The 26,275-nt window shown below is 33.5% G+C and overlaps 5 protein-coding genes across 5 annotated transcripts in view; 2 read left to right on the forward strand and 3 right to left on the reverse strand.

The window, feature by feature from the left end:
- The first annotated feature begins 451 nt into the window (after positions 1-451).
- LOC133332360 (microtubule-associated protein Jupiter) overlaps positions 452-26,275 on the forward strand; it is a 201,136-nt gene continuing 175,312 nt past the window's right edge. The window contains exons 1-2 of the mRNA XM_061540759.1: positions 452-456; positions 19,349-19,398. Coding sequence (XP_061396743.1) covers positions 19,352-19,398 — 47 coding nt within the window. The 5' untranslated portion in view covers positions 452-456; positions 19,349-19,351. The remainder of the gene's footprint in view (positions 457-19,348; positions 19,399-26,275) is intronic.
- LOC133332368 (T-complex protein 1 subunit gamma) lies at positions 918-2,963 on the reverse strand. The gene is made up of 4 exons (XM_061540769.1): positions 2,803-2,963; positions 2,678-2,739; positions 2,035-2,534; positions 918-1,967 (listed from the first exon to the last, which is right to left on the reverse strand). The coding sequence occupies exons 1-4, from the start codon at positions 2,834-2,836 to the stop codon at positions 929-931; spliced, it is 1,635 nt and encodes a 544-aa protein (XP_061396753.1). The 5' UTR covers positions 2,837-2,963; the 3' UTR covers positions 918-928.
- Positions 4,323-6,388, forward strand: LOC133332338 (peptidyl-prolyl cis-trans isomerase G). Its single transcript, XM_061540737.1, has 3 exons — positions 4,323-4,466; positions 4,524-5,242; positions 5,307-6,388. The coding sequence occupies exons 1-3, from the start codon at positions 4,330-4,332 to the stop codon at positions 6,380-6,382; spliced, it is 1,932 nt and encodes a 643-aa protein (XP_061396721.1). The 5' UTR covers positions 4,323-4,329; the 3' UTR covers positions 6,383-6,388.
- Positions 7,472-10,292, reverse strand: LOC133332358 (ADP-ribosylation factor-like protein 6-interacting protein 1). The gene is made up of 3 exons (XM_061540755.1): positions 10,225-10,292; positions 9,721-10,092; positions 7,472-7,709 (listed from the first exon to the last, which is right to left on the reverse strand). The coding sequence occupies exons 1-3, from the start codon at positions 10,240-10,242 to the stop codon at positions 7,497-7,499; spliced, it is 603 nt and encodes a 200-aa protein (XP_061396739.1). The 5' UTR covers positions 10,243-10,292; the 3' UTR covers positions 7,472-7,496.
- Positions 14,068-16,112, reverse strand: LOC133332352 (inhibitor of growth protein 1). Its single transcript, XM_061540751.1, has 4 exons — positions 15,970-16,112; positions 15,337-15,680; positions 14,708-15,301; positions 14,068-14,274 (listed from the first exon to the last, which is right to left on the reverse strand). Exons 1-4 carry the CDS (start codon positions 16,088-16,090, stop codon positions 14,068-14,070), a joined length of 1,266 nt encoding a protein of 421 aa, XP_061396735.1. The 5' UTR covers positions 16,091-16,112.

Consider the following 26,275-nt stretch of genomic DNA (forward strand, 5'->3'; position numbering starts at 1 on the left):
ATATTAAAAAAAAAATGCAGTAAAGTAAAAAATTACACAATGTTTTAATTATATGGCCACTTCAAAGTCGATGTATTTTCATAAAAACCGTTATTTATGGAAAAATTGCATGAAATAATTTTCCATTTCCACACTAAATCTCTTAAGTGCAGTATATCGAAGTGTTCTGAATTAAAAAATTTTCAAAAATACTTCAAACGAATCGAGGGCTGATCAAAAAATGTTTACCACAGTAAATGTTTTAATTCTGTGGCCACCACTGTATTCGTAACAATATTTTAGAATTTATTCGAAAGTGTAAAAATGTGTAATTTTTTTTTTGAATAGGTAATAAAAAAATTAAACCAAAAATTTAAAAAGAATCCACTTTTAAATCTTCAAAAATTCAAGCCTACTATGGCCTAAAATCGTTAAAAAATCTACGCATATTGTGGTCTTTGATTTCACCAACAAATCTTAAAACAATCCACGACTATTGTGGTCTATGGCTTCTTTAAAAAAATCTGTAAAACATCCTTCAAACATCTTACTGCAAATAAAACTTTGGGAATATTTTTTTTGTTTTTGTTCTTGTTTATTATAAATGTTAATGAGAAGTATTGGATCTACGAGGATCCGATAGGGGTGAAGCAACAAAACATTTAACGAAAACTTGTAGAATTTAAAGCCTTAACTTATTTGAAATGTGTATAGAGGCTGGTTACTCAAATCATTTGTTTTTTTACATTTATATTTCTTTTAGATAAATGCAGGTGATTTTTAGTTCTTTCCTTTTCCGGGGGGTAGGTAGGTGGTGGTGGTAAAACATGAAAAAATGATGATTAATGTAATGTTAAAGTTATAGCAAAAAAAGATTTTTTGTATATGATTTTTTTAGTTTTAATACGATAAAATTAAAAGATAATTTTTTTGTTTTTTGTGGAGCTGTCTATTCAGCACCGGCAGCAGCAGCTGCGGGGTTAACTGGTTCATTACCACCCTTCTTCTTGGAACCAGAAACAATATCATCAATTCTCAGCAAAAGAATGGCAGTCTCTACAGCAGTTTTGTATGTTTGCATTTTAACAGCCAATGGCTCCCAAATACCCTTAACATTCATATCAACAATTTCACCAGATTCACCATCAATGCCCCAGGCACAGACACCATCACCCGAGTGGGAAGCATGTTTGGCTCTCAAGGCGGTCAGTGTACGAATTGTGTTGGCACCGCAATTTTGAGCCAATGTACGTGGAATAATTTCCAAAGCTTCGGCCACAGCAGTGTATGGGCCCTTCAATTGTTTGCGGGTTAGAAGTTGTGACAAGGCCATTTCAATGGCACCACCACCTGGCACTAGACGTGGTTCAATTACCAAATTACGTGCAACATGTAAGGCATCTTGCAAATTACGTTCTGTCTCGTTGAGAATATCCTTGGAGGCACCTCTCAACAGAATGGTACAAGCCTTGGGATCCTTGCATTGTGTAATAAAGGTGAAATATTCATCACCGATTTTCTTAATTTCAAAGAGACCAGCTCCGGTACCGACATCTTTTTCGGTCAGTTCTTCGGTACGGTTGACAATTGTGGCACCACAGGCGCGGGCAATACGCAAATTATCGGTCTTACGCAAGCGTCTGATGGCAGTAATGCCGGCCTTCAACAAGTAGTGTTGAGCCAAATCGGAGACACCCTTTTCGGTGAAGACAACATCGGGTTTCAAGGCAATAATGTCGGCGCAAATGCGTTGGACAAATTCCTCCTCGATTTGCAACATGCGGGTGAAGTCCTGTTCGCCAACAATTTCGACATTGGTTTGACTTTCGCCCTTCTTGTATTCCAAGGAGCAGTCCAACAAAACAATGCGAGGATTTTCAATATAGCGACGCATTTTGGGGTGGGTAACATCCTTGTTGATCATGACACCCTTCAAGACGCAGGACTCATCAATGGAACCGCCGGGGATTTTCTCAACCTTGGCATAACTATAAAAGGGAGACGCAACAATTTTAATATAAAATAAACTCATCTTCTCCTACAATGCTTTCTTACCGCTTAATATCAACCTCCAAACGACCATTTTCATTCAAAGTGACAGTCTTCACGGCATCCAAAGCAATATTCACCGCCAAATCGGACCATTTGCCAATGAATTTGGTACCGACACAGGACTTGACAACCTCAGCCATTTTCTCCTTATTATTAACATCCAAAACAGTGCTCAAATCTGTTTGCAAATGTTTAATAATATCCTCCAAGGCTTCGCGGTAGGCCCGAATGATGACGGTGGGATGGATTTGTTGTTGCAAGAAAGGTTCGGCAGCAGCCAACATTTCACCGGCCAAAACAATGACCGATGTGGTGCCATCACCCACTTCTTCATCTTGGGTGCGAGCAATTTCAATCATGCTCTTGGCAGCGGGATGTTGGACGGTGATCTCACGCAAAATGGCATTACCATCATTGGTCATAACAATGCCACCCATAGGATCCATCAACATTTTCAACATGGCCTGTGGGCCCAAACAAGTGCGGATAACATCAGCAATGGCCTAAAAATCGAAGAAAATTAAATGAATTGTTTAAAATCATGAACAGATGGTCATCATTCATTTCATTTCTTGTCTCGATTCGATTCACATGAGTCACTTGAGGCAAACCCACACACACAAACACATGCACACACTACACATACCTTTCCGGCATTTATGTTTTCCAGCTGCACTTTTCGGCCAGACTCTCTTTTGGTATTTTGGCCTAAAATATGCAACAAATCATTTAATTATCTCCAATAATAATGAAATTTTCATAAAAACTTACTCAAAACCAATATGGGCTGTTGTCCACCAAACATTTTTTATTGAAAATTTTTTGAAAAAATCCGTAAATCAGTCGAAAACTCGTGCTTTGTGTGAGATCTGCTAGCGGCGCCCCTCTTTTGCAAAAATCACTTGAAAATGACGTGAGTGTTTAAGGTTATGTTTACATCGTATGCGTCCATTGAATAGTAATTTGACATTTCCAGAATATTCAAATGTGAAACACAATGGTGGCAAAACAGACAGCGTCGATGATAGGGAGATTTGAAATAAATTAATAAAATTATATTTTAAAATTAAAAAATAGGTTATAATTCTTGTTCTCAGTCTTGGTCTGTTCCCGTACTTCAGTAATCTACTACTTTTTACTTCGAAAACAATTTTCCAATTATGATATCGGAAAAACTAGTAAAATTAGGATATTCTTTGTGTACGTGAATTAATGTCTGATAGTTCAAATATTAACAAAGTATCGGGAAAGGAAAAAAAGTAAAAATGTCAAAGCATGAACTTATTTTCAAATGACAGTTGGTTACTCGTCAATTTTACGGGACTAAAAAGTTCCTAAAGTGGCTTTTGATTGACTACATAATCGTACTGGAAGATTTTCTGTGTACGTGAAAACTTTATTAAAAAATCTTGTATTTCGCAATTAACGTATGGTTATGATATGGATCAAGATCTATTAACAAGGTCACCCATCTAGCGAAAGTCAGCTGTTTTTTCTCAAGTCTAATGTCAAAAGTGTGGCTTTTGTTTACGTATGGAAGTCAATTCGCAATAATGGATTTTGACAGCAATCTTCTGAAGCATCTAATCTTCCTGAATATGGATAAATTCAGCGATATAACACAATATGGCACTTCATTATTTTCACATTGCTCCGACTTACGGCTAAGACATTCATCTCCTTTTGTTAGTTTCGGTCCACACTAAAATGACATGTATATTAGAAGTTTTTGCAAGTTTAACCTACTTTATAATGATTTGACACTAATTAAATCCAGTACTATGTAAACGTACTATGTAATTATTATTAATTAAATATGTTAGTCTGGATTTACATTAGACAATTTAAATTGCCGCGATCCTGTAATTTGTAGATGAGAGTATTAACATTTGAAATTGACCCTATTTCGAATTTTATGCGAGCTTTTAGGGTATTAATAACCCCACAAATATATAAGCACCACAACCATAATTTTTATTAGACAATCTAAATTGTCTCACTTTGTAGTTTGAAGATGAGAGTATAAACTTTTAAAATCGAACATATCTTGAAATATTGTTGTAGTTTTTTACATGTTTTTATCAAACGATATTAATAATTCCACAAATACATAAACGCCACAACGATAACAGAATATGTTATCATTTTTAGGTGAATTGCGCAATATTGGATCATTATCAGTGAGCATCCGTTCACTAGTTCACAGGCTCTTTTCAGTGAATAACCCAATTAAACCGAATTCCGTGTGAAATAAACGTTTATTTATTGTAAATATAATAAAATAATTAACCAATTACAATGGAACCGGCCAAGAAAATATCATTTGGTTTTAGTAAAATAAATAAAAAAGTGAATTTAAGTGCAAATAAACCTGTCCAGAAACCGGAAGTTGAATTAATAAAATGTTTGGAGGGCCAGGAAATCAAGCTGGTAGAGTAAGTAAACAAAATACCTACATAGAGGTTTACCATTTAATTAGTTCATATTTTAAGGGAGAAAAAGGAAGAAGCACCACTTGTTATACCCCTAAAGGGAGCACACAAAACCTCATCTGCCTTGGCCAGTTTAATGAAACGTCGAGCTGTACTATTGGGAGAAGATGAACCCAATGATGTGGATAAACAAAATGAAAACAAGGAAACTCCCATAGAGGAGAACGGCAATGAACCTGAGGATCTGGAGAAAAGAGCCGCCAAAGAACTTTTGGCTGAAATAAATGCAAATGGGTCATTGGATACAGATAAAAATCTAACATTACCCGTTGTACATCCCAACGATTTGCCATTGGAGGGTGCCAAAGAGTCATCGATGGATGATTATGAAAATATTCCAATACAAGATTTTGGTAAAGCCTTACTGCGTGGTATGGGTTGGGTGGAACCGCCTAAACCCACCAAAGGTGGCCCGCCTGTTGATGATATGCCTATGGTACGGCCCAAAGGTATGGGTCTTGGAGCTGATAAAGCTTTAAAAGCTAAACCTCTGTTGGTGGCTCCCGAATCGAATGAGGTCTTGGAGATTAAGAGACATGCCTATGTACGCATATTGGGTGGCAAACACAAAGATCTCTATGGTCAAATTGAGGGATTTGATGATCATGCTGGTAGGGTTATTGTTAAAATGGCCATTGGTGGTGCCAAGGAAGCATTTAATGAGTTTCTATGTCAACCGGTGTCACGCAAGGAGTATGCCCAATATGGAAAGTGTATAAGTAAGTAAATATCTATGTGTTTTCCTTGCAAATTTTTAATTTATTCTGTTATTCTTTTTTTAAGATTCCACTAAATATGAAGAATATAAAAGAAAGGAAAATGAATTTGGCCAAATTGTTATAAAGGAAGAGAAAAACGATATCAGAAAACCAAAGGATGATAATAAAAATAATTCTAAAGATGTTCAAAATGGCAAAGAAGTCCATGAAATTTCATCCGATGAAGATGATCAAAGGAATTCCAGAAAAATAAAAGAAGAACGTTCGGAAAGAAGGGATTATGACGACAGAAAGGATCGTAGGAATGTAAAGGATGAACCCGTGGAAAGAGAACGTAAAAATATAAAGTATGAGAAAGAAGAAAACTCAAAGGGAGACTACGATGAGAGAAGAGATCGGAAAGACACTAGGGAAGAACCTTTGAGGAGATCTGATGATCGCCGGAAAGATAGGAGGGATAAAGACGAATATAACAAGAGTGACAACAAAAGTACCAGGAATAACTACAATGATAGAAATAACTATCGGGATAGAGATGATTCCAAAGGAAGAGATAGAGAAAGGGATAATAGAAATGATAAATATCGGGATGTTGATGAATCCAAATATAATCGAAGAGAAGATAAATATGAAAATAAGGATAGGGATAGTAGAAAGGATAACCATAGAGACGATGACAGGAGAAGAGAAAACGAACGTGATTATAGAAGAGATGATGAGAAGTACAAAAAACGTGAAGTAGAGCGTTACAAAGATGAACGTTATGACAATGACGATAGAAATTATCGCAATGACGGAGATAGAAAAACTGAAAATTTATCCAGAGAAAAGCAAAAAGATTACGAGGAAAGAAGTCGTCGAAAGAATTCGAAATCTTCTAATGATTCTGACTCAAGTGATAGTGAAGAGGAGTATAGGAAAAACAAAAAATCCAACAAAAAGAAGAAAAAATCTGATAAGAAATCCAAAAAATCAAAGAAAAGCAAATCCAGACATCATGAATCTAGCTCGGACTCGGAAGATTCATCGTCCTCGGATTCAAGCGATTCCGAGGAGGAGAGATCAAAGAAAAAACATAAAAGTAAAAATAAGAAAAGCAAAAAACAACGTGAACGTTCCCGTTCAAGAGGAAGAAGATAACATACAGCAAGATTGAACATGTAAATTAAGAATAAAGAAAATAAAATTAGGGAATAAAAGAGTTGTTTGTTTTATTTAATAAATTGTAGTTTTATTAAATTGATTTTTTATTAAATATTTGATATTTTAAGAATTTATAGACATGCTTAAAAACTAAGAGCAAAATAATTTAATTGGTTTTATGGTGTATTTTTTTTTTTTTGTAATTTTTTAGGAAGTGTTTTGTTTAATGGCAATTTGAATAATTAAAAATTAATAATCTTAAACTCAGTTAAATGATTTATATAAATTATTAGATTTGTTACAAATCTCTTTTTTCAGAATTCAGAATACCAAACTTAGCTTATTATAATTTTCCTACCATTTTCTTTTGAAATATAAATGTTATTGTTTTAAATTATATTTTTCTTTTTATTATCAATTTTTATTATTCTTCAATGAATAAAATTTTGAGATTTGTTTTTATTTAAAATAAATTAATCAAATTAGGGGAGGTGATGTATTTTTTTTCTTTTTCATTAAATAAACAAATTAAAACTTAAATACTAAAAAGAATGTGTTTTTAAACACTATAGGCTATAAAAATTATATGTATTTTGAAATTTGTTTTTTTTTTAATTTTTTTCAAACAAAGTGAAAGCAAATTACAATTAATGAGATAATGAGAAGCCAAGAAGAGAGAGGTAGGTGGTGACTTAGAAATGCAATCCGTTATTGTTTGTTGTGCTTTAGTTGTTTTTGTTTGTTTGTGTTTGCTTTTGTTTGTTTAAATCTATGACAATGATGAGATTAAATTTAATATTATTATAGTTTTTTTAATAGTATAGCATATTTGGTTTTGTTGTTGTTTTGAAATACTTATTTAATGCTTTGGTCGACCATTTTAATTCTCACACAAGATATTAATACTTTTTTGTTTATTGTATTGCATATCCATCAGTTTAGATTCTTTTGTTGTTGTTGTCATGAAAATGTGTGTGTTCTCAAAAAGGAATAATTTCTAATTATCCTAAAGAAATATCAAAGAATAAATTACATATATTATTTTTTATATTATATTGAAATACTTTGTTTTTGTTGTTATTTAATAATATTTGTTTCCAATGGAATTGCTTTAGTCTTGCTTCTTGGTTACCTCCCGTATTTTTTCCATATTGGAACTAACAAGACAACCAAATCGCTCCTTAAATTTATTCAATACCCCCTTGTCCTGAATACCGGGATACATGGCCAAGCCCAAGGTAACGAAATACATGAGCAGTAGATTATTGAAGATGGCGCCAATCCAGGCAAGGGTAAGCAAAACAATGCTCATTATGATGACAAACTGAAAGTAGAGCACACAAATTAGAAAAAAAAAATAAAAATTAATGTTTCATCACAGAGCAGATCTGTATCAAAATGTAGATCAACTTAAAAATTATTTAGGATAACTATATAACAATTCTTAAAGTTTAATAAAAAAATAAACAAGTAAGGCGGTTTGCGAAATTCAGCGTAATTACTACACGCATATACTTTATATTTTTGTTATCAAATAGCTGCCCAACTGTGGACCAGAAGAGGCTGCTCTATATAAATATGTGTTGAAATGTTTGTGGGTCCCATCTACGGACTTGATCTAGTCAAGATAAAAATATTATGATGGGAAATTTTTGGATGAAATCGGACATTCCATTCCTTTAATGTTGAATTAACAAATTTTCAAAATTTTCCACTATGTGATGTACCAGATGGTGATGTGGGTACCAGATGGAGTTGACCTTTTCGGTATGATCAAGGTTTGGTGAAAGTATTACGATGTGTAAAGTTTGAGTCAAATCGGACATTGCATTCGCTTGGTATTGAATTAACAAATTTTCAAAATGTTGAAGATTTTTGGAGGAGATACCAGGAGGAGTGGACCAACAGGTCCCATCTTTTAACTTTATCTAGGATTGATAAAAATACATCGGTGTGTACAGTTTGGGTCAAATCGGATATTTGATTCGCTTAATATAGGATTAATAAAAATCGTAAATTTTGAAACTTTGTGAGGGAGGTACCAGAAGGAATGCGCCGATATGGTCCCATCTTCCAACAATATACAGACTTGGTAAACATATTAGGTTGTGCAAAGTTTGGTTCACATCGCAGGATATTACAAAATTAAATTTCAATACAATTTTGAACATTTTGTGGGGGATGTACCAGTAGGAGTGGACTGATATTCGCCATCTTCGAGCATGAATAAAGTTTTGGGAGAAATATTACGATGTCCAAAATTTTAATGCAATTGGTTACTCTATTTAGAGAGTTAACGTGCGCACCAGCCGGGCAGACAGCTGTATAGACTTGGCTGGAATCACCGTGCTGTCCAGCTCATCATCAGTTAGGGTGAGATTCAGTAGCAGTTCCTCCGGAATCGTATCCCCACATTGCTCTTCCGGTATTAGTCTGTCTAACTGGTTGAATATTTCCTTACTTTGCTCCTCTAGACTATCGCGGATAGCATTTAGAGTCCCGTGTCCCCTCCCAGAACTACAGTCCTGTCAGCCAGAGACTGATTTTCATCAGTCTTGACTTGCTCGTTTACCAATTGAATTGCCGGTATGCCAACGTTATTTGGGTTTGAAATTAATGCACTTGTAACAGATACAGCTGCAGGTGCCAAGGCATCCACACCTAGAACAGACGGCTTGTGACCTCACCAACGATTGCCGCCGGTACTGGGTTATTAACACCCTGCACCGTAACTTTATTCTTTTTGCTCCATTTACCCATCGTAGTTAATTAATTTAAGGTCACTACCCCGATTCATTTTGGCCCACGAGGGATCCGAGGATCCCCAAGGTTTCCACGAAGTGCAGAGGAAAGGTGACCTAGGTCAGTTTCACTCTGCACATCATGGAGACCCCCTTCCCATCCGCCACACGGGAAGACGCGCCTACTAGGAGATTGGCAAATCTTTCAACTAACTAATAAAAAGGTTTAATGTATTAATATATTGAAATATACCAAAATCTATTGCTTTAGTCATCGTTAATTTTAACCGCAATTCGCGGTTAAAAAATAGTTGCGGTATATTTTTTTAATTTATTCATTCAATCAAATAATACAAAAGCCTCCAAGGTCTATAAATAGTTTTAACAATATTATCATTCGATTTTATTCTGCTCAAAGAAACTAGGTATAAATTGAATATGGGAATTTCTTAGTCATCCTTTATTTAAGCTACACCCTAATTATGATATCTATTTCTTTTTCAAAACGTATATTTAAATTTCAATGCAAAGCAAAATCATACAATTAATTTATAAATAGGCTTTAATAAAATTGAATTTCCTTTTATTACTCACCACTGTCGACTTCTTCTCCTTGTTGGCAAACAAATATTCATACCAACCCAATAGTAAAAATTTGATATCACACAGCTGGGTGACAACATTTTCAAATTGGGCCTCCTGTTTGCCACTCCATTGATCGGTGTTGAAGAGCAATTTCGATATTGTTGGATAAAGAAAATCGAAGATGACACCCAAAAGACCGGCTAATGCCACCATAGTGATTATCGACAAATCCATGGCCCACAATGACAAATAGAAAATGCTAACCGCAGCAAAAATAATTGCCGGATAGAAATTTTTCTCCCACACCAACAGCGAATCGATATGTACGATGACATTACGCCATGGTTCCAGGTCATGTTTCAATTTATTGAATGCTCGTTTCTGTGGATAAAAACACAAACAACAACAGAAAAACGTATTAGATTTTTTCGGAGTCCTGAATAAATGGGGTTAGTTTTTGCAAAGGAAAAAAAATAAATTTTACAAAATTATTTTATATCCTTTTTAACTTACTTGATCAACCTGAGACATTTTGTTTGTTGTTGTTTATTAAAATTTCTGTTTTTAATTTATTTAATTCCGTAGTTAGGTTTTCTTCCAAAACTCTGTTCCAGGCAAAAAATCAATGCAAGCCACAAAAAAATAATGATGCACAATTATTCTTTTTTGCTTTGCAAATGCGCTCTCTGGCTGGCTGGGGTCTCTCTGCTAGTTAATGAAGCTTTCGTGTTGCTTGAAGTTTAACGTATGGCAATTGCAATGTAGGGGAGGTTTATTTTGCAAATATAAAATAATTGTTTGTTTCTAATCTTGATTTATTGTATTTTATTAGTAATTCTTTATTATATTTATCACAAATAATTAATTAAAAATCAAAAATAAAACATACAAATATTTGCCATATTGTTTCCGCTGTAATTTATTGTTGTTTACCTTCTTAATAAAGCTTTGCGTCGAGTAGCGTTGCATTTGTTAAGCTTTGATTTTAAGGGTTGCTATTTTAGGAGTATTCGGGTGTCCCCGTAATAATATTTTTTATTTAATAAAAAAGGAAATTTTAAACGTTATTTATTGTAAAGTTTAAATTACATTTTTGATGGTCAATTCTGTCAATGGTATATAAACAAAAATGTGTATAGATTACAAAAAAAAATTATTAAAAAATCAAATTTAAGATGGAATTTTTTTTATCTTCTATAAGAAGTCGTTTTGGTTTTCGAAAAGAGATGGCTTATTGATAATCCATAAAAAATATCATTTAATATGCTAGAAGAAGACATGTTGGTATTTGATGAGAATACCTTTTGATATTCTACATTGTGGTATTTGGACTTTTTGGTCTTTCAAGATAAATTTAAGACAAGTTTGCTCTAAAACCCCTGTCCATAATCCTTTTGATAGCCACAGTGGGTTTACTTATCGGGATCAATTGAAGCTGGGGGTTTTCTTTCATCTCTTTTCTGGTAAATTTTTGGCACTTCACTTTTGTTCTGTAACGCCACCATATTTGATGATTTCTGATTGTTACCGCGATTAACGCCATAGCCTCATTGACGGAATTCGAATTCGGAATTTGCCATTCAATTCCATATTACCAACGCCATCATTGTGGCGATGAGAAGGTTTGCTACTACTTCGTTGATTATCCATGTTGGATGAATTAAGAAGGCCGCTGGTGCCACTTGTGCCATTGGCACTGTTGCCGCTTGCACCGATCAATATTACCACTACAAGAACGTTCAGAATTTGGTATGGTTTTACCGTTGAATTTAGACCCGAAGAGCCACTATTATTTTATCGGTATTGTTTGCCCTTTACACCGATCGATATTACCACTGCCAGACGTTCAGAATTTGGTGTGTAATTGCCGTCACCGGTTGAAATTAGACCCAAAGAAACACTATTTTATCGCTATTTTATATTACCACTGTCAGACGTTCAGAATTTGGTGAAATCGGTATTGGCGCCACCGTTTGAATTTATACCCAAAGAAATATCGATACCGACTATAAATCCGAACAATGTTCAAAAATCACCAATTCTAGCCAGCACTGGGTACATGATTATTTCTGCGGTGTCGGTGCACCACACACATCCACTTGTATATGCATAAAATCATCCATTCCCCCTTTTATGTCCAGATTCTTTTGGTCCGTGTCCAGTTTTTGTTGTAAGTTGGCTGCTGATGAAAGTTCTTTCCTGAACATGTTGATAGAAAAAAACGGAAAAAGAAAATATATTAATTAATTATTAAACAATCGGATTTGAAGAGGGTAGCCGGAGAATTTGTGACACCTCTATTGGCTTTAGCCATAAGTCTATAGGCAATAGACTTGTAGGCTCGGACGGGCAATTGAAAATATGGTGTGGGTCGTGAGGGCTTTGCTGGCAGGGCGGGCAACTGTTTAGGGTTCCGAGGACAATGCGCTTCCGATATGAGTTGAGACCATTGCTGTATCCGGACCTTAGTTATGCCAGAATTGAACGGATTTGCCTAGGAAGAAGCTTCGCACTCTCCGAAATAGCAGGAGGATGTTGTTGTAGGACTTTTTTGCATCTGTAGCCATTTATGGCTTCCGAGACCGCCTAGCATTCAATTTCTGGTTGATGTAATTAGAATGCGAGGAGAAATGAAGGAGGTTATCGAAGACCACCCCAAGGATTTTCAGATTATGGGGATGCGCCTTCCATCAACGGAAATGTCAAGTTTTAAATTGACTTTTCGGGTCCAGGAAATGAAAAGTGACACAGTAGATTTTGCAGAGGATTATTTTAGATGGCGCTCCCGGATGAAGTTTGTGATAGTGGCTAAATAGTTGAAAATTCTTGCACTTACTTCGTCAATGTTAACGCCGGACGAAATAATGTCCAGTTTTCGTCGTGCCTTGTGATCTATCAATGCTTGTAGCTGTGTTACAGTTTGCATATTCTCATTACCCAATTCTTGGAACTTTATTAAACCCTGTTGCATGACATTGTCGTGCTTCCAAACGGGCATACATGGTAGTATCATGATTTTAATTTATTTTCATTATCCAAGTTTTTTAATTTTAAATAAAAAAATCCCATTTTATTTTTATTTTCTTCTTTACAAGGTATATTTTATTACATATTATTTATTTTAAATACTACAATATTTGTAATTCAAATGTTTGTTTTTATTTTTATCGTTTCGTTAAAAAAAACAACATATAAGAAAAATGTACAGTGTAAAATGTTTCCTTTTTCCGTTATATTATTTATTTTGTGTGAAATAAAAATAAAAACAAATAATAAAAAGAAGGCTCAAAATTCAGGGCTCTCTTAATTTACGGAAAAAAGGAAACACAGTTGTAAAATGTCTGGATTGGCTTTTGCTTTGTTTAGAACAAATATTTATGCAAATAAAAACTAAAAAAATTCGAATTCAAACATTTAAGGAAAAAGGGAGGAAATTTCAGCAATAAATAATCATTTTTGTAGGGGGGTGCTCATTTCTATTTAATTTGAAGGCTGGAAATTATGTGTGTGTGTTTGAGTCTATTGGCTACAACATTTATGAGAAACATTTATATTTAAACAAATATTTGCTAAATTACTCTTTAAAAAACACGGATGCCTATTTAAAAAGTAAGCATATTACAGTAGCAGAAAGGGGTTTACTAAAAATGTTATTCATTCCAACATTGTAAATCCACCTTCTACCAATTCTCGGCAATATTTACCTTTTCATCTTTTTAAAGAGTACATCAAGTTTAGTTGTGCTAATTTACAATTATTTCGGTTTTCTCTACGAAATTTGTCTATTGCTTTTGTCTGTTGCACTATTGTAATTAAAATTTGTTTATTTTATTGTTTTTGTTTTTCTTTTGCTATAGAGAATTATTATTTAAAGCTGAAAATAATAAACATTTGTATTTTTTGTACACTACAGAAGATGAAGAAGAAACGTTTTTAACGACATAAATATTAGCATTAAGTTCAGTTGTTTTTTTTTCATATATATATATGTAATAAAAAAAACATAACATTATCCTTCTAGCCTTTTTTACAAAAAAAACAGTCCGTTATATTATATATTATAATAATATATGTATATAGCTCGAAATTAAAGTTAGAAAAATGAATACAGCAACCTTTTTCCCTCTTTTGTTTTTCGTTTTTCCTCTTTCTATTCTTTTCTTTTTTTACATACTAAAGTTTACTTATACTTAAATGTGAAATCAAATAATTTCAATATTAATTGTATATATATATATATCGTCGGGGGATTGATGTCGCGTTCGGTGCATCTGTTTTGAACATTTTGAAGTGAACCACCTCCTGTGCTGTTGTTGTTTTTGTTGTTTGGCGGTGGTGATGCTGTGGTGGTCTACTTTACGTTTTCTCCTCCTTTTCTTTGTTGTAACGTTCCAGTTCTTTAAGAAATTGAGCTTTGGGTTTCATAAGATTGGGTCGGTCGCCACGACAATTCGGACAATACCATTTGCCTTTGGGTTTTAATACCAATGAAACACACGAAAAATGAAACCATTCAATGGGACACAGATCATTATCGCAGAGAATCATTTCACCAAAGGATATCTGAAATGAGAAAAAGGAGAAAAATTAAATTAATAAAAATAGAAAAGGAGAAATAATTGTAAGATGAAAAAATGAAAGGCCTAGCCAAAGGCGTGGATTTTTCAAAAATATTTTTTAAAGGCGCGATTTTTTTAAAAATATTTTTTAAAGGCGTGGATTTTTTAAAAATATTTTGTAAAGGCGCGAATTTTTTAAAAATATTTTTTAAAGGCGTGGATTTTTTAAAAATATTTTTAAAGTCGTGCTTTTTTACAAATATTTTTAAATGCCTGAATTTTTTTAAATATTTTTTTAAAGGCGTGGATGTTTTTAAAAATATTTTTTTAAGGCGTGCATTTTTTACAAATATCGTTTTAAGTCTATCCAAAAATTGGAATTTTTTTGAATCTGTCCAAAAGGCTGAATATGTAAAATGTTTTACCCTCCTCCTTACCTGATTGCATACACAGTATGTTGGCTCATCGGGATCAATTGGATCGGGCGGTGGTGTTTCCTCTCTGGCATCTCTGGCTTGCGCCGACGACTGCGCTCCACCGCCACGTGCTTTACGTTTCTTCTTTTTGCCCGAATGATTATTACCCGAACCGCTGCCGTTACCCGATCCTGAACCAGATCCTGTAACTGCAGATGCTGACACCGCTGAACCGGCAATATTTTGTACACCACCACTTTTCTTCTGTGACGCCGCCATATTTAATGATTTCTGATTGTTGCTACGATCGGCACCATTACTGCCACCCTCATTGGCGGAATTCGATTCATTGCCACCCAATTCCATATTACCAACGGTATCATTACGGCGTCGAGAACGTTTACTATTGCTTCGTTGATTATCCATATTAGATGAATTAAGAAGACCGCCGGCTCCACTTGATCCATTGGCATTGTTGCCGCTTGAGCCCATATTACCACTGCCGGAACGTTCGGAATTTGGTGTGGAATTGCCGCCACCGGCGGAATTTAAAACCGAAGAACCACCGGCACCATAACCTAAGCAAAGAACAACATTATTTCCAATTGAGTCTTCCTCACGAAACTTTGATACTTACCATTGGCAATGGCTCCGGACAGCGTTGACAAATCCCCAACCCTTGCCGGACTCTGGGTACGTGATTGTTTCTGCGGTGTCGGTGCACCACACTCATCCATTTGCATATGCATAACATCTTCCTTTTCCTCTTTTATGTCGAGATTCTTCTGGTCCGTGTCCAGTTGTCGTGTCTTGTGATCTATCAATTCCTGTAGCTGTGTTACAATTTGCATCTTTTCATCGCCCAATTCCTGGGCCTGAATTAAACTCTGTTGCATACGGGTTACAGAACGTGCCCGCCTTGGTATATTCGATTCGCCACAATTCTGTAGGGATCTCCATAAATCATAATAATGATCAACATCTCGCAGGAGGTCTAAACAAACGAACAAGAACAAAACAACAACAAATTGTAAAAACTAAGTCGAAAGGCAATTAACCTCAAAACAAAAACATTGCCAGCCTGCTGTCCGCCAGTTTGGTTGCCTCCCCACCTCCCGTCGCCTACCACCCATGCCACAAAACATTGTTCGCGAAAGTTTGTTGTTTTGGCGCAAGAGGCAAGCAAACAGCAGCAACAGCAATGCTATCTAACTACAACATTTAGCTAGCAAGCTAGCTTAGCTGTGCTGTAGATATTGTCCACCATTCATCTATATACTTACTTCGATACTGTACATCTATATCACGTATACGCGATAAGTGCCTCTGAACGTCATCGGGTAGATTTTCTACCGAATCAATGTAGTTATCCACATAGGTGGCCGAATACAGGGCCTCATCCATTTTCTCCCACAATTGAGCCAGTGTATTATTGCTGCTGCTGATTGAGATACTGCACTTCGGTCTCTTCTGCCGTGGTGGATCTGTGTTCTACGCTACGCTTGGCGACTTTACCAAATAATAAAAACAATAATAATAATAGTAGTCAAAATAATTGCGCGTCTTTTGTACATCCGACCAGCAGCAGTCAACCATTGGCTGTTAGCGCGCGGCTCTGCTCAAACGGCTGGCTGTGTTGTGTGGTGTTGCTCCCAGCGTTTGCTCCTTCCCTCCACGGCACGATAGCTTTTGCTTGGTGGCTTATGGTGGCGTGTGTGTATGTTGTTGTTGACTACGATGCTAGAGCGTAGTGTATTGGTTGTAAAATCTCTATACACACAACACACAGGAGGAGACGACTCGACTTCTCGCTGTTTTTCTTTTTTTTTGTGTTGGGAAAGTTAGGTTTTTTTTTCTGGTTGTGGTGGTGGTCGACAAAATGCAACCAAAATCAAAACACACGAATTTTGTTCAACAGTTTTAACGATTTTATTTCTATTGGCGATTGCGGTACGATCGAAGCGTTGGCTAAGAAGATCGATTTTTATTAATATTTTTTATTCTTTTTGCAACGATGTTGTAAATGTTGGCCATTTGTTGGAATTATAAATATTTACTTTATTAAAACGTATAGCGTAAAGCCGAAGATGTATTAGGAAATCGGCGTCGTATTATATTTGTCAAAGCTTTTTGGTGACGGCGTTGCAACGTAAGCGTCTTTTGATAATTTAAGGTAAGAGGGTTCGCATTCTGTGATATGTTTTACAACAGAAATAACAATTGACAAGGAATAAGAAAAATATGGATATTTGTGGTAATTTGCATTAGTTTACATTAAAGGCGAATCAATAAAAGAGTTATGTATAATGTATTATATATCTATCAAATAAAAATTGTAATAAGTATTTTAGTTCAGTTAGGTTACGTTTACACCGGCTATGTGGTTAATGAAACCACGTGTTTTATAAATTTTAAATGGAAATATGTCGCAAATACCTTCGTTGCCATATTAATAGAAAATCTAATTGGAAGTAATTGAATATAGATTGTTTATTAAGATTTTGTGTAATATTTAAAAAAATAATAACAAAATTAGTAACATCTTCGTAATTTGCTACCTTTAAAGCGGATTTACATATAACATTTAAACCTGATTAAAGGCTGAATTAGGGTTTATTTTCTTAATCAGGCAGAATTTACCATGATTTATCATACAAATTTACAAATCATCGTGCGGCTGTTTTTTTTTTGTTATTGTTTTGTTGTTGTTTTATGGGATTATTTTTGTTTGGAGAAAAATGCGTTTATAGTTTGAGAAGCCCTCTTGCCGACACTTGATGCTAGCACAATAAATCGGTTATATCTTCAAGAGTTATTGAGGTTTTCACTTGAATCACTATCGAAATCATGATACTAATGAAATGCAACGCGGTTTTTGTACGAAAAAATACAACTCTCTCACAACATAACAAAATTAACAATTGTTTTCACATATTGTTTGTTTTTATATTTAACAGTTGCCGCATACAAAAAGAGAAAAATAAAAATTATTTAAAGAATTTTTGTGTTTTAAGTGTTTTATTTATTTCAGATCATGGTTAAATTTATGTAAACAATTGGGGTGTATTTCTGGATTTCGTTAATTTAGTCGATTTAAAATCGTTTATGTAAAAGTACCTTTAAGATTTAACTTAATATTAAAAAAATAAATAATTTTTATTTTGCTACATTAAACCACGTTTATACCTGGTTTCAAAAACAACCCAATTTAACCAATATTTTTATATTTTATCTGTTCCACTATCTACAAGAATGTACAAATAGTTTTTTAATTTTTATAAAATAGTACATAATTTGTACTAATTATTGCAGTACAATAACATGTTAAATTGTGAAGGCAATCTCATGCAATTTTTATCTCCTCAATTCCAGAACATTTAAATCTTGTTAATACTAATAATTACTTTCAGTACATAAGAAAGAAAATTTCTATATGTTTTACAATAAAACAACAATTTGAAAGTTAATTGTACCAACAGCTGTGGTACAATTAACTTTCAAATTGTTGAACCACATCACCACATTTTACAATTTTTGCCACTTTTTTTCGAGTAAACCGTTCCAGAACCCACAAAACTATTAAAACATTGAATAAAATTTAAGGGAATACAAAACAAAATGGATTTCTCTTTTAAACTCTTTACTCGGAAAATTTGTCCATATAAGAGTGTTAAACAGGAATGCCAACTGACTAGCTGTTATATTGATTTTGAAGTATTGCCATCTAAGTTCGACATATTTAATGGATTTCCGTTCCAGAACTTTTGAAATGTTTGTCTTTTACTATTAAAAAAGTACCGGAATAGGCCATTTATAAGGATTTATTTGACAAATATGTAATGGAATTGAAAATAACTTTAATCCGGTACAATGTAAACGTACTATTATATTTTGTCTGCTCCAGAACCTGCAAACATTTTTTACTTCGGTAATCTTCAATATTTAATTATTTTTCGTTGATATTTCTGTTTTAATATTTTTGTTTTTATTCCATATCTTGAATTTTTTAAATTTTAAATTGTCTCGTGCATACGGATATTAATAATTATTGTACATATTTTTAACAAATTCATTATCTCATTCTTTAATAAAATAACAAATTTATATTTATCACTATCATGTGCCATCTAAACCAACCAACCCCACATTTTGTGTTAACCTAACCTAATTTGATTATCAATTACCATGTACCAAACTACGTTTTAACGCCGCCATAAATTGACTGTTCCCGACAACGGTTTCTGATTAAAAGTAGAATGCGTTTAAATAATAGCGGCATAAATAAAAACGCATTATTTCGCAAACTTTTGTCGTGACAAGTTGTGTTCGTTTCTTGAGTTCTCAAGCCCGTGTTTTGTTTTTTAATCGTTTGATATTGGTGTGTGCGTTCTTGGACATTTGTTGTAACCCGTTGAGTTATTAAATTCCCTACGAAATAAAAAGAAAAAAGCCGGTACATTAAAGTAAAGTGTATCGCCGTGTAATCAATAAATAAAAGCAATAATACAACGAATTGAAGTTGTATTTTATTTGACATAACAATAAAACAAAAAATTTTAACATATAAAAAAGAGAATTTAATAATATCCGAAAAACGCCGGTATTAAAATAAAATAAATTTTATAACTTTTTAAGCAACAGAGTTAAATAAATAACACAATAAAAATGATGAGCTTCGAAGGAATTAATGATGATAAAAAACCCTCCTCCAAGTAAGTTTGGTGTTTCCTTTTCATTTGGTTTTTGATTTTCTTTTCTTTTGTGTGTTGTTGGAGTAATAACCTCCATTTTTAATTGATGATGGATCTTTTTGTTGTTGTGTTGTGTGTGGTTCTTACCAATTCCTTTTTGCCTCATGTCTTTATTGATCATATGCTTTGTTCTTTACTTGGAATGGATCCTTCCAGATATTTGAGCAGCAGCGGCGGCGGCTGCGGCACCTTTTCTAAAGCAACAAACCAAAAAGCTTTTGTTGTGTTATCCATGGCCTTTTTCTTGCTGCTGCTGTTGATAGTTCTGAGACCCTCTGTGTGTCTCAGTGTGAGTTTATTGTTTAACTCTTTCTTTACACACGCACACACATGTGTTCAGCTGTTGTTTAAACTTTAAACATAAGCTTTTTTATTTGAAATTTTTCTTAACTGAAATTTCGTTTGTTATTGATTGTCCAACAACAAAATGTACCAAAGGCACAGAGCAAGTCTGTTCTTGTTGTGTACTGCGTGTATGGTTGCCGTTTAGTTTTGCATTAACTTAATTCTCCTTGTTTGTGGTTTGTTGTTGTTGTTGTTGCAATGAAATAATGTCAAAAGTAAAGTTTTGATGAGGTGTTTGTTTCGTTCTCTCACCTCATTCACCTTGTAACGGTATTATGTCTTTTCCTTTTGATAGTTTTCTTCCTTTTTCTCATGTTTTTGCACTTCCTTGGCATTTCATTTCTCATTTAAGTGTTGTGTTTTTTGTTGTTATTGGGTATGTAGAACATGTTTTTTCATGTCATCGACATCCATTTTGTTGCCGGCAAATCGGGGACAATATCGATTCTTCTTTTTCTCCCTGTGTGTGAGTTTGTTGTTGTTGCTATTCAAGTGTGTTGGCCTTTTTTGCCAACTGACTTTTCCCTATTGTTGCTGGTGCTGCTGCTATTGTTTGCGGTGAACTTTGCTGCAAAATTGGTAGCATTTTGTGGGTGTGGTGCCCGGCCGGGTGAATCATAATAATTTTTGATACCATCATGTAATTGTCATAGTTTTTGTGTTCCTTTGTATATCATTCTGGCGAAATTATTATTTTTGCCAGCAATTGGTCTGATTAGAATTTGTTGTTCCAATCAAATCAAACGAGGAGAACACATGTTTTAATTGTCAAGCATGTAGTTTATAGTTTTTGGAAATAAATAAATAATATGATTGCAAAAGGTGTGGTATTTTTTGATAAGTTCTAAATAGTTATGTCTAACTCATTTACCCCTTATGCTGTGAAATTAAAAATCAATTTCCAATTAGATTTTTTTTTTAAAAGGAGTAGGGTAAGTGCTCTTAATGTCGGCATTTATATATATATATATATATATTGTATATAACTTAAAATGACTAAAAAATCCTTTCACTAAATATGAAAACTGCCTTGAATAATCTACAATAATATTGTCAACTATCTCTGTGTAAAATTTCAGCAATCTAATTTATTGTTAATTTATTAGGCCGTAATTAAGGTTTTTCTAAAAATTGTACTTTCACCACTAGCGACAGTGCATGAGATAGGGTGCTGAAATGGGTTTGTCTTTTGTCTGCAGGCAGGTCAATTTCGAAAATGGGACATATCGGCCCACGTTTAGGCATAGCTCCCATATAACAGTACCCCCAAATTTTGAGAATTTTGCGGTTCCGAATTCGTAGAAATTTGGAACATTGGGTTCTTATTGGGTACTAAAAGTCTTCACAAAAATTATACATATAGGTTAACTTTTTCTGGTAGCCTCCATATAACGGTACCCCCGCGTTTTGGGTTTGGTTCTAAGATTGAGATAAAAAAAAAACTAGAACGCATTTAGGCCTAGCCCCTGTGTGGAAGGTATCAGGAGGAGTGGACCAATATTCTCCATCTTCGAACATGAAGTAAGTTTGGAAGAAATAATAAGATGGTCAAAGTTTGAACGAAATCAAAATTTTCTGAAAAGGATTTGGTCCAAAGAAACATAGAACCAATATTTCCATGAGGCACTTTGATGTATACACCCTCATTAGCCATAAGGCTGAGGGTATAAATTATTCATTAAAAATGTTTGAAATTTGTATTATGGTTTAAATAATGGGTTTGTAGAAATGTCGGAATAGGTCCACTTTTTGGTATTTTCCTTATATTTTCATTTTAAGTACCTATCATTTTTGTAAAAATTCGACTGAAAATTTAAAAAGAATTGATATTTTTCTGTTTAAATTTAAAATAATGGAAATATATATTTTTTTCTTTTATAAAAAAGAAGTTTTAACTTGTTTTATAAAAATATTCTTCCCCTATAATATTTTTGTAGAAAAATGTTTTTTCTAACAGGCAGTGTGTTTGAGTTCAACTTCCCAGCTGTATAATGGATCTTTTCCAATCGAATATTACATTTATTTGTTTAAAAATGAGTAATTACTTCAGACAAACAAATCATCTACAAAAATTCGTTACATTTAAACATTTGTCACAATGAATCACAATTTGTTCTGATCATTCAGCATGACCACCAAAAAAGAAAGAAACTTCACGCAAATACTTTCGCCTTTTTTGAGAAAAAAATGTTCTCTTCCCTTCCAGATGTCTTTGAACTGAGCTTTGACAGCTGCTCAGACAAGAGAAAAAGAGACACTAAAAAAAGTGGGGTGTGGGGAGGGCAATGTCTCATATTAGTTTGATGAATGAATGGAGTATTGTCACCACGTTGTTGTTGTATCCAGAAATGCTAAGTTTTTATTATTATTCATAAATATGGTTATTGATGTCGTTCGGCTCTTTTCACATATCTGAATAGTTTGTCGGTGTGCTCTCTTCTAAATGAGAGACTATTTTTCATCGGCTCTGTTTAACATTTCTGCAAATGGTGTGGGAATGAAATTTGTTTATAACCATAATTGAGGAATAATTAAAATTTATAAAAAAATCGAATCAATTTTCTATATAAAAAAATTTTAATTATTATTTTTTATATTGCAATTTGTTGTTATAGAAAATGTGATATCGATAATATTTCCTGTCTAAAAAACTTATCATGAAAAACGTTTTGTCATAGAAAAATTTTTATTTACAACAATTGTTAATAGAAATTTGTTGTGATTCTTTAAAATTTCTTTTTAAATAAATTTCAATTTGTATTGATTGACTTGGCATGGTCATACATGTGTTGGCCCTTGATAGACTTTAAAAGAATTCAATCAAGTTGTTGGTAACAACAAAATAATTCAACCTATTATAGAATTTAGTTTTTACTTTCATAATGATTTGTCAAATGACCACCAAACCCCCCAACGTTCGCCTGCCGCCTGACCAAAGTAAAGCAGGACATTGTTATTTTCCAAAGTTTGGCCCCGTGCCAGGAAGTCAAAAACATTCCACATTTTATTGCTGTCGTTTAGATCAGTAATCATTTATCCGAAAACAAAAAAACAATTTAGCTACCATAACCCGGTTATTTAAAAATGACCATTTGCACCCCTCCTACGTTACTATCTAAAATACTTAAACGGCTTTTGTATGGGCCATTTAGATGAGGGTGGATAGGGTCTAACCTTTTTATGTACCCTAAACACTATCCCTGGAATCAATGTCCTTTATTCGATATTCTTTTATATACAACATATTGTTTAACATTATGTCCTGCAAGCAGGCGGGCGGGCCAATTGCATTGCAACACACACTAACACATGCCACTGCACATCCGGGTATTTAAATATTTTATTATCCTTCCCTGCATATCCTCATTCCTTGACTGGCCGAGTGAAGGGGGAGGGTGTGTGTAGAGAAAGCGGATTTTTTTTTACGTAAAAACAAAGACCATTTATTTGATTATTGACAGCTGTCGTGTTTGGTATCGACGAAGTAAATAAATTTTAAACTTGTGTCTAATAAACACCTGTTCCCCTCTATGTGTGTGTGTGTGTGGGACAAGGAATTTTTGTTGTTGTTGAGTTAGGTTGTCATGGTGAGGGAGAGTAGCCAATAAAAAAAGACAATATAAAACTATTCTAGATATTTTTTTAAGGAAAACATTTTTTATTCATGGAATGTAGTTATCGATAACTTTGTACTATAGGAAAACTGTTATCGGCAAATTTTCTGTACAAAAAAGCTATAATCGACAAGTTTTAGAAAATTTTATAGAAAAGTTTTACTTTATAGAAAAGTGGTTATCGATAACTTTTCTTTATTTATAGAAAAGATGTTATCGACAACCTTTCTTTATAGAAAAGTTGTTATCGACAACTTTTCTTTATAGAAAAGTTGTTATCGACAACTTTTCTTTATAGAAAAGTTGTTATCGACAACTTTTCTTTATAGAAAAGTTGTTATCGACAACTTTTCTTTATAGAAAAGTTGTTAGAAAATTTGTTATGAAATATTTCTTATAAATTTGTTATCATTTCTTTTTGAAAAGTTATTATTGACAACTTTTCTTTATAGAGTAGTTGTTATCGACAACTTTCTTTTAGAAAATAGAAAATTTGTTATCGGAAACTTTTCTTATAGAACAGTTGTTATCGACAATTTCTTTTTAGAAAATTTGATAAATTTTCTTTATTGAAAAGATAACTTCTTTTATAGAAAATTTGTTATCGGAAACATTTCTTATAGAACATTTGTTATCGACATTTCTTTTTAGAAAATTTGTTATCGATAACTTTTCTCTATAGAAAAGTTGTTATCAAAAACTTTTTTTTATAGAAAATTTGGTATCGACAACTTTTCATTATGGAAAATTTGTTATCGATAACTTTTCTTTATAGAAAATTCGTTATCGATAACATTTTTTTATAGAAAAAATATGATTGATTCTTTTTCTCTATGGAAATTTTGTTATCGGTAGCTTTTTACTTTATTATCGATAACTTTTCTTCAAAAAACACTTGTTATCGATAACGTTTCCTCAGGATTTGAATTTTATAACAGATGACTGAGCCTGCCAGAAAATTATTCACCTCCATAAAAATAATGGTTAAATATTTAATGCCGTTCTATGGCGACAACAACAACTCCACTGCGGTGTGATGACTATGAAAGGAGTAGTCGTTGCACTGCTGCTGTTGCTGCTCACTTGAATACTAAAAATTATGTTGGCGTCTGAAAGACGTTGAAATATTTTGCTACAATCCGCAAGAACGTGTGGTAGGTAGGCAGTTTTGTTTGCAGACACCAAACACCACCACCATAAACACCTCATTTTTGTGTGCTTCTTGGCAAAATGAATAGGAAAAAAACTATTGTTTGCCGCCAGTGTGAATCCCTGAAAGCATTGCAACAACAATGGAAGGAGTCAACGGAATACGATGTGCCAAAGAAGAGTGTAGGCTAGGCTAGCACTGAAAAGACAATGGGTATCGAAGGAAGGAAGTCGTTGTTGTTGTTCTTGGAGTTCATGGCTTTCAACAGAGCGTTGAGGAATATTTTTTTTTAATTTTTTCTTTAAGAAAATATTATGAATTGAATGAAAATATTGGATATTTGTTTTTCAACACAAAACAAATATTTTGCTTCTACGATGGAGTGAAGAGGGGGGAGGCGGGATAGCTAGAAAAATATCATTAATGAATTGCTACAAAACTTAATTGTACAAGTGTGAAAACAACATTGAAAGGAAAACAACAACAACACTTGCAAATCTCGTCGACAAGAAGTTGCCGGGTCGGTCGTTTGGGTCAATGACAAATTTGCTTGGCAAACACAAAAATTAAATTTCCAAGTCATTGTTGGAAGCCATGTGGCATATTGTTGCTGCTGCTGCTGCTTTGTCATCACTTTGATCTAAAAACATTGTTGTTCACAAGACATTTGTTTGGCAACTGCAGGCTCTTTGACTGCTTGTTTCCAATGAGTCACAAAGAAAACTGAAAAAAAAAACTTTAAGGAGACAAAGAATTAACTGCTGCACCAAATGGACGACAACGCCACACGTGTGGACAACAGCAAATGAAAAGACAATGGAGTTGGGGAACAAACAACAACCGAAATGGTTAATAATAATTTAAAAAATTTATGGGATGAATGGGGGAGGCACTGCCTAATTCCCGGTAGTTGTTATCGGCATATTTATTTTTATTAACAAACTGTTGTAGAAATTATTTATCTATAGAATTTTATTGTCGATAATATTCTATAGAAAAAAGTATTATCAATAATTTTGCTCCATAGGAAATTTGTTATCGACAACTTTTCTTTATAGAAAAGTTGTTATCGAAAACTTTTCGTCATTGAAAATTTGTTATCGACAACTTTTATTTATACAAAAGTTGTTATCGACAACTTTTATTTATAGAAAAGTTTTTATCGACAACTTTTATTTATAGAAATGTTGTTATCGACAACTTTTGTTTATAAAAAAATTGTTATCGACAACTTTTCGTTATAGAAAAGTTGTTATCGACAACTTTTCGTTATAGAAAATTTGTTATCGATAACTTTTCTTTGTAGAAAATTTGTTATCGATAACTTTTCTCTATAGAAAAGTTGTTATCGACAACTTTTCGTTAGAGTAAACTTGTTATCGACAACTTTTCGTTATAGAAAAGTTGTTATCGACAACTTTTCGTTATAGAAAAGTTGTTATCGACAACTTTTCGTTATAGAAAAGTTGTTATCGACAACTTTTCGTTATAGAAAAGTTGTTATCGACAACTTTTCGTTATAGAAAAGTTATCGACAACTTTTCGTTATAGAAAAGTTGTTATCGACAACTTTTCGTTATAGAAAAGTTGTTATCGACAACTTTTCGTTATAGAAAAGTTGTTATCGACAACTTTTCGTTATAGAAAAGTTGTTATCGACAACTTTTCGTTATAGAAAAGTTGTTATCGACAACTTTTCTTTATAGAAAAGTTGTTATCGACAACTTTT

The sequence above is a fragment of the Musca vetustissima genome, unplaced genomic scaffold (assembly GCF_032173495.1).
Source record: "Musca vetustissima isolate MV318-11 ecotype Yass unplaced genomic scaffold, APGP_CSIRO_Mvet_v1 utg4395, whole genome shotgun sequence".
NCBI lineage: Eukaryota > Metazoa > Arthropoda > Insecta > Diptera > Muscidae > Musca > Musca vetustissima.